Source organism: Pteropus vampyrus, unplaced genomic scaffold, assembly GCF_000151845.1.
Source record: "Pteropus vampyrus isolate Shadow unplaced genomic scaffold, Pvam_2.0 Scaffold202, whole genome shotgun sequence".
NCBI lineage: Eukaryota > Metazoa > Chordata > Mammalia > Chiroptera > Pteropodidae > Pteropus > Pteropus vampyrus.
The window spans coordinates 676,931-685,955 of record NW_011888983.1 but is presented as its reverse complement, the minus strand read 5'-3'; the positions used below and the strand labels follow the sequence as shown (position 1 = coordinate 685,955).

The window sequence follows — 9,025 nt, the reverse complement described above, 5'->3', positions numbered from 1 at the left end:
TTAATCAGTCATACTTTTGTAATGAAGCCTCCAAAAAATCCAAAAGAACAAAGTTCGAGAACTTCCAGTTTGGTAAATCAGAACTTTCCACTGCTATTGTGCCAGGCTCCAAACTCCATGAGGACAGAAGCTCCTTTGTTCCGGACCTTGCCCTGTATATCACTTCATCTAGCTGGAGTTACATCCTTTTACAATATGTCAGTGATCTAATAAGTAAAATGGTTCTGAGTTCTGTGAGACACTAGCAAATTAATTGAACCTGAGGTGGGGATTATTGGAACATCCAATCTACAGCCAGTTGGTCAGAAGCACATGTGACAACCTGGGTTTGATTGGCATCTGAAGTGGAGAGCAAGCAGCCTTGTGGGAATAAGCCCCTAACCTATGAAATTTGATGCTGTCTCCAGGTAGATAGTTCAGAATTAAATTGAATTACAGGACACCCAGCTGGTGTTAGAGACTTGCTAGTTGGTGTGGGGACCAATCCCCAGCCCTAACACATTGGAATTTGCTGCAGAACTCTTACCAACTGTTTTACCTCTAGAGATGCCATCTCCATAACTCTTTGCCCAATAGGCTCTCCTAGCTTCCATTCTGACTTCGCTGCTCATTATGATAATTGCACAACCTGGTTTCTGAAGGCTGAGCACTACAACCTGACCTGTATTATTTTGAGACTCCCATTATCCCTATTGCTATTAGCGAGCCCAGTTCTGCAACATCTCTATCATTAACTCTGCCCTTCTGAGGAGAGCTACCACTGAGATCTCAGAGATGCTGTCCCTCTCACCAGTATATTCTTCATCACTTTGGCCTTCCTGCAGAACGAAGTCATCTGATGAGTTTTCTAGGTTTACACAGCCTGTTCATTCTTGTGTGCTCACTTCCTTAAACCTTTGACCCCCTTCTTTCACTGCCAGCCATGGCAGTTCTAACATTTCTACTTCACTTAAGAGGGGTTGTCACGCTCTCTAAGCTTCTAAGAGCCATTCTAGCAGCGTGTCAACACCTTCTTCCTGGGGTTCTTGCCAGGGTATTAAAACCTGTGCCCCAGAAAAGTACTTCCATATTGGTAAACACTCTCTTATCAAGCTTGATGTCTTACTTCCATCCTTTGTTCTAGCACTCTTAAAATTAAGTCGCATAGACACACTTTGCTTCTGAGGTACACAACAACTAGGTTCTGCAGAACCTTCAGAGTATATTTCTTCCTTCCCAGGCCTAACACTTTCTGTTGGCTTATATTGTAATTTACTTATTGATCTTGCCTCTAGGAGGGAAGGTGAAGGCAAACCTTGAAGAAGCATGCATGTGGTCTTGAAGGGCAGAAGTCTCTTAATCACCTTCAAGCCAGAGGAAAGCATTAGTTCTTAAGGAGTGGGCCTCTTCTATAGGTTCAGAGAGTTTGAGGAAATCTGGGGATTTAAGATCTGAACGTGTCAACCCAGATGTCCTCATCTCTCAGGATCCCATTTTTATCCACTCGGTGCCCTGACTTTGCAGAATAGACTTGGCTAGGTTGACAATTTAACATTCTTGCACTCTGCAATTCTTATGATTACATCCTGGGCCTAGTCCTCAGCTTTTTCTGCCATTCCATTACAGAAGAGTGTTTCTTAATATGCTGCCAAGGGGATACATTGTTTTTCACATGTAGCCTTTAATTAATCATCCTTGGCCTTTCATCGACTCTTTTTAATGGCATTAATTGCCTCCAGCAACAGCCATCCAAATACCATTGTCTTTATAATTCTTACTTCTCCATATTTCTCAAATGCCTGATACCTCGCACTCTGGTATATTTCCTTCCACTGTACACCATCCCAGTTCATCATCACTGAAAGTTGCCAGTCAGGCAGCAGACAATCTAGCTCCAAAATCCCCTTTCAGCATCTGCTTTCCACCTATCCTGGAACCAACTGTTGCAATTTAGATTCTCCATGGAGCCAATTATGAGATGAAAACTAGCTTGTAGAAAGTTTCTAAGGTAGCACAGCTGTGAGGGGAATGGAAGGAAGCAAAAGTAAAAAAGAAATTGAGCTGCAAAGCAGTCTCAACAAAGCCTTAGCTGACCGCTAGGAGAGCTCTGAATCAGTGATGGCCCATCTGAGTTGCCCCAAGTTCAGGGGAGGGGCCTGGCATTCATATGCCCACATCAAACAGTCATTGGGTACAGGCTGCTCTGAAAAGAAGGTGTGGCCTTGGATGAGGTAGCCCTCTTCAACATAGATTAATCTAAGTCCTCAGTTCTGAAGAGAGGATCTGGATGGTGCAGGACAGGATCCCTGACAATGATGGTGACAGGCTTTTCAGAACTAAGGGAAACAGAGATGGTAATACTAGCCTTCAAGAAGAAGCGCTTGGACAAGAATAACCCTCTTGCTATAGTATGATTGTTTTCTTCATCTACTAGTTAAATAGAATTTGATTCTAGTTAAAAATTTGCTCTCACTATAAAATAATTCTACACATATTTTGTTAATAAGAGTTCTAGAAACATCTAAACAAAAATAATTATTACCCTCAGTTTAGAATAAGAGATCCCAGACAGCTTAACTCTTTGATTATATTTCTGCTTTAATAGAATAACATTTGAAAATACACAGATATCCATGAAAAAGGTAAAGCAGTATGAGGTACTGAGAGCACAATTGTGCTTTAATTTGGGTCTTAAGTTTATAATTATAACAGCAATCATACTTCCAAACAAACCATATCTAGTAACTTTGTGAACACATCCAATGGTAATATTAGAGCAGTACATTTCACACTGTAAGACATGTCAAATACCCACTCTATAAATCCATCTTGTGTTTTATCTGTTTTTTTTTTTAATAAGAAAAAGGGCATATCTATAATTTACAGTCAGGTTCTGAAGACTTAGATATAAAATACTGCCCGTCGATTTGCTTCGAAAACTAAATTTTTAAAAAAAACAGTATAATTTCTTCTTTAAAGCAATTTCATAGACATGAGGAGTCTAGTTTATTTCATCATGATGTTGGTTAAATGTGATACAAAGAAAATGCAGGTATTTTCTAGGATAATAGTATAAAGGTTTTAGAATTCATGAGAAAAAATGGTGATAAAGCTTAAATTTCTTTTTTCAGATGTTTTAAAATTTCTATAAAACTTTTTGTCCCCAAATTAATCATTTATCCATGGTACACAAGATATACTGAATGCATTGCCTGGAGTCAAGGTGGGAAACCCCCTTTTTTACATAATAAAATTCTCTTCTGGTCCATCTCGACCCAAGTCTTGGTCGTCTGAGGGCAGAGGCCTAAAGTTGTAATAGAAAGCATCATCTTTATCTGCTGGTTGGTATTCCTGTTCTGTTTCAGTTGAGAAGCCACTTCCAGAGTCTGATCCAGAGCCCGATCCAGAATAGTCCTCAGAAAGAGGGAAGACGTCATTCAAGTTCTGGGGTATGGTCATCCTGAAGGAAGACAGAAAAATAAAACACACTACAATAACGCTGGAGACATGAGGAAGATGATTGTAATACATTCATTTAAGATACAAAAATACATGCGGCCACCCAGTTAATCAAGTTAAAACTTTCCCAGTTATTCCGTGCTTTATAACAAAAACAGGCAGGACCTTTCCTCGAGTCCGCCTACACTTAATATATCTAATTGTACTTAACAATTCCACATTTACCCACTGCCAACTCATATAAACAATGCTAATTTCCTTATCACTAGCATGGCAGTCCTATTGTGGAATTTACTTAAAGGATCATTTATTAAAAATAAAAAGACCCCTTTTCCCATTTTCTCCTACTAAAGAAAGAACAAGTAAGCCAGTCTAGATAGATGAAATTTTTTCATGATTTAAAATTTCTACAAAACTTCTAATAATTCACGGTGCTTCAACAAAGCTCACTCTTAAGAAATACTTTGTAACGAGTTAAGCATTGTATTTGCCAGCATATTAACATTCAATTTCCTTCCTCAAAATAAGGGTATTTATTCAGCTGGGTTTAGTGTGGTGGTAGGAAGTTTGCTCAGCACTGAAGCCCAGGGCAATGGTGCCACCCCTCAGTGGCATAAGAAGGCAACAAAATGTCAGAGACAAATGTTGAATTTCACAGCCTATGGGTCATTTTCTCCATGAAAATAACAAACCACAGGCCATACGACAGATTAATGTTTCATTCATGCATACATTCAATAAATATTTATTGAACATCTGGTCCCTATTCTGAGCTCCTGGGGTAGAGTGGGGACTAACAGATAAGGCCCCTGCTCAAGAAGTTCATAACTTAGTGGGGGAAGACAGACAATAAAAAGTAAATAAATAAATCAGGAAAATTAGGTGGTGCTAAAAGCTATGCAGAAAAATGAAACAGACTAATGTAATAGAGAGTGACCAGGTGGCTAGCTTAGACTAAGGAGTCAGGAAAAAGGCTGGAAACACAAACTTGGTAGTCACACAGACTCTCCCTCTCTCTCTCTCTCTCTCTCTCTCTCTCTCTTTCTCTCTCTCTCTCTTTTTCTCTCTCTCTCTCTCAAAGCCATGGAACAGGCCACCAAAAGAAAGCATGCAAATAGAGAAGAGGCCCAGGACAGAGCTAGGGCCACACCAACATATTAAATATTGAAAGAACAGCCAAGGACGTAGAAAGAAACCCAAGATAAGGTGGGGCCATGGAAGTCCAGAGAAGAAAGCATTTCAAAGGAAGAGTCAACTGTTTCTGAAGGCAATCAAGAAGTCAAGTAAGCTAAACACAGAGAAGTGACCAGTGGATGTGTTGACCGGAAGTAATTGTGACCTTAACAAGCACTGAGAGTGGAGGGCAGGAACAGAAGTCCTATCAGAAGGGGTTGAGGAGAGAGAGGAGTGGGAAGACAGCGAGCATTGGCTCCCCTTTCAGGAAGTGCTACTGTAAAGAAGAGCAGAGGATGAGGCGATAGCCAAAGAGGATGCAGAATCAAAACAGGGATTTTACCTAAATGTAGGAGATACTAGACAATGTCTGCATAGTGATGGGAAGAAGATACTGGGTTCAGAGGAGTAACTGTAGAATTGAACTCCTAGAGAAGGTGACTGGGGATAAGATACTCAGCATGAGGAGGAGTGGCCTTAGAAGCTGCCACAGAGTCCTGTCAGGAAATGTATCTAAATATTTAATACAGAGAATTGCTTACACATGTGATGGAAGAGAAATGAAGCCAAATAAGGGACTATGAGGAAACCCAGAGACTAGCAAACACAAGAAAATACTTCCATCCCTGGGCTAGAGGGACAATGGAAGGAGGCAGTGTTGCCTGAACCCAACGACTAGGGTGTCTGTCTGTTGGGAGCTGAAGCCGTGGATGAGATACAGCCCTGCCAGAGCTGATGCCCAAGGCAGGGAATAAGGAGACACATCCTCATCCCTCCCCGCCTCCAGTGCTCCTCATCTTCCTTCTGTGCCTCCCATTGGCCAAACTCAGCCACGGATATGGCAGCCTAAGAAATGCAGACCACGTGGATCAGCCCTCACCACCCACCCAATACAAAGCAGGGAGTGGGAGGGAGGAGAAATGGATCTGAAGGCAAACAGGACCAGGACTTGCACAGAAGCAGGGACTCTTCATAGTGAGAAGGAAAGTTACTGACTGTGGAGAGGGAAAATTACTGAGATTTGAAGAGAGGACAAAAGGTGTAAAACAGTCGTTTTGGAGAACTTGGATTATTCCTCTAACATTTTAGATTTAAATGAATTACAATTGATTGGAATCTATGGCTTAAAATAATGGATGACACTGTAATATGAGGTTCGAGCTTAATGCTGTGGAGTTAAAGCAAAAGCACGGGGGCAGGACTGTAGAGCTGCATTTTGAGAATGGTGATGATGTCATCTCTTATACAGTGAATGCAGAGAGTCACCAGGATCCCCAAAGTGATAATGGACTTACCTGGTTTGGGCATGACGATTTACCTGGCTTTGAGGAGAATGATTTTTTAGGTTTAACTCTGAGGATTAAAACTTTTATGGTAATCCTTCATAATGCATTTTTGCTGTATGTTATATAACTTTGATATTCATTGAAATAATGGATTCGAATACAATTCAAATTTTTGTTACTTATGAATTCCTATTGAATCTTTTTTGCAAGTTTAAAGCAGGTTTTATTTGATCAAGGAGAGTTTTGGTTTTCTTTTCGTAAGTCATGGCCATTTAGTCTTCCTTTCTCAAATTTTTCTTTTTTTTTCTTTTTAATCACCATTGCCTAAATCCAGAACATTTTATCACCCCTCAAGAATCCCACACATATTAGCAGTCACTCTTTATCCTCCTTCCCCCGTAGCCCCTGGCAACCACTACTGTATTTCCTACCTCTGTGGATTTGTCTCTTCTGGACATTTCATATAAATAGAATCATATAATATGTGGCTTTTTGTGTCTGGTTTCTTCTACTTTGCGTAATGTTTTCAGGATTCATCTACGTTGTACCGTGTGTAAATACTTTGTTCCTTCTTGTGATTAAATAACATTCCACTTTAGGGATATAGCACATTTTGTTTATCCATTCAGTTAATGGACTTCCATTAGATTTTAGTATCTAATGGGCTCTATTTACACAAATAAAATGATGTTCAATCATTTTCAATACCTGTTGGTGAAAAATATTTTCACCAAATTCATTTCACCAATTATTTTCACAAATTTTTCACTTAAGTTTTGTCTCTGCCACAACAAGACTTTGCAAAAGTATAGATGAATCATGTGTTCCTGTACATCTCGTACACCAGTAAACATTGTACAGTTTTACCATGTACTGTGCAATGAAAACCAAACTGCCAAAGCAAGAGCCTGAAGAAAAATAGTCTGGACAACCCTCCCACCTCCATGCCAAGATCTCAACAGAGGTTTGTGAAAGTAAAAGGAGAGAAAGTCCACTTACGAAAAAGGGTCAGTCCTTGGAGAGAGGATTCTGTTGGATTCCCCTGGAGGTAGGTCGAACTCTGGTCCCTTTTCATCAACGCAGTTTATAGAATTACTGTCAGGATTACAGCGGACCCACTGGTACCTGGCTCTCCTCACAGGTGAACCTGTTCAAACAAGGAACCTGTGTGGTTAATAGGTATCTTTTACACGGCTTCTAATCTCTCTGTCCCTGAGAAATGTTTGATTAAATAGATTCTAAATTTGCTAGAAGGTAAGGTGTGGACAGGTTTTCTGACCATTAATTTAACAGGAGCACCCATCACATGCCAGCCGTTTATATATATCATTTGCCCTTCTCTCAACACCCTTAGGAAGTAGCCCAGAGTCGAAGGTGAGAATAGGCTTTGCAATCAGCTGCCTGGAGTGAAGTCCCAGCTCTGCTACTGGTGAGCTGTGAAACTCACTTCCCTGAGCCCTCACTGCAAAATGAAGATACTAACAGTGTCTCTTTTTCATAAGCTGGTCACAAAAATTAAATGAGAAAATGCATGTAAAGATCTTAACATAGTGCCGGGCACACAGTAAACACTTGATAATATTAACTATTATTTTTGTACTATTATCTCCATTTTACACAAAGGAAAACTAAGGCCACACAAGTGCTAAGTAGAGGGCCCAGGATTCAAACCTGTATCTGACCCCAAAGCCTACCTCTTCTTATAGAGATGAGCTGAATCACGTTCAGAAAGGTTGAGAGGTACACCAAGTGAGGTACACCTGCAATATTAGAGTCCTAGTTCTTCAGGGTGCTCTTAGGAATGAAAAGTAGATAAAAACTTGGGCTCTTTTTTTGCCTTCTGATATAGTCAGAAATTTCAAAAGAACAGGACTCTCTATTTACAAAGGGACAGACAGGTTGAAATATCCTAGTCTGTCACAACTATTTAAGAAAAAAAGACAGTGCTGTGATCATTGTAGCTTTTTTTTCCAATAGTAAAAGATTGGAAAGTTAAATGTTAAATAAATTAAGGTATAGCCTACAATACTATACAACATTGCCAAGTTATTATGCCATTAAGATATGTACATGACATATTTATATGTATCTATAGATAGGTCAAATATAGTATAAAAATACATGAAGCTGTTCACTTTAATATTATTTAAAATAGAGAAATAACTAAGTAGTCAAAACAATAGAAAATACTCAGATAAATTATGAGGCATTCATATGAGAGAATATTAACCAAATGGTAAAAAAAGTAGTTGGTTATGGAAAAAAATATGTAGCATCATAAAAAAATCTATATTTTAAAATGAGTGAAAAAAGCAGAATACCACTCCGCATGCATAATAGTTGTTAATGCAACCACATAAACAAATATGGGGGATGGGAGGAAATACACAAAAATAACTATAGTGGTAGACTCTAGTGATTTTTTTCTCACTTCATTTTCTAAATTTGTGTAATAAACAATATTTCTTTAAAAATATAAACAAAAGAAAGACTGATGTAGAAAAATAGTAAATATTCCCCCATTGTTTCTCTCTCTCTCTTTCCTTTCTTTGGAATTATTATTATATCACAATCTTCTCCCTGATTCCTGAATATAGCCCACAATGTCTGGTTTGGGACAGCTAGAAATCCAAAATGGATTAGCTCTGTCACTGCCTGGAAGCTGGAGGTAAGGTAGCAAGTTGACATCACAATGTCTGCCCTTTACCAGCTGTGTTACCTTGACCAACTTACTTAACCTCCCTGTACCTCTATTTCCTCATCTATAAAATGGGGTCAGTAATAAATCTAATGAGATATAAATGTTAGGTTCTTAGATTCACACCATGGTCAGAGTTCTTAAGTGCTAGTTTCTCTGATAAGGAGAACAAAGACGAATCTTTGATAGAAAAGAGCTTGTAGAGAGACCAGAATTTAAATTTCTATTCTACCATTTAATGGCTCTCTGATTCTCAATTTCTCATCTTTCAAATGTAAATAGTAGTATCCTAAAGAGTTCCTGTTTAAGCAAGATAAATGTGTGTGAAACACCCAGCACAAGGCTTCGCATTTGATAGGTATTTAATACATTGTAGTTCTTTCTTTCTCTTCTCTTTCCTGAAGCAGCCTAAGTTTGGAATTTAATTGCT

The 9,025-nt window shown here is 39.1% G+C and overlaps 1 protein-coding gene across 1 annotated transcript in view; it reads right to left on the bottom strand.

Annotated features, from left to right (window-relative positions):
* Positions 1–2,552: 2,552 nt before the first annotated feature.
* The window catches only part of SRGN (serglycin), an 11,859-nt gene continuing 5,386 nt past the window's right edge, over positions 2,553–9,025 (bottom strand). Inside the window, exons 3-4 of the mRNA XM_011372151.2 lie at positions 6,897–7,044; positions 2,553–3,439 (exon numbers count right to left, since the gene is read on the bottom strand). Coding sequence (XP_011370453.1) covers positions 3,220–3,439; positions 6,897–7,044 — 368 coding nt within the window. The 3' untranslated portion in view covers positions 2,553–3,219. The remainder of the gene's footprint in view (positions 3,440–6,896; positions 7,045–9,025) is intronic.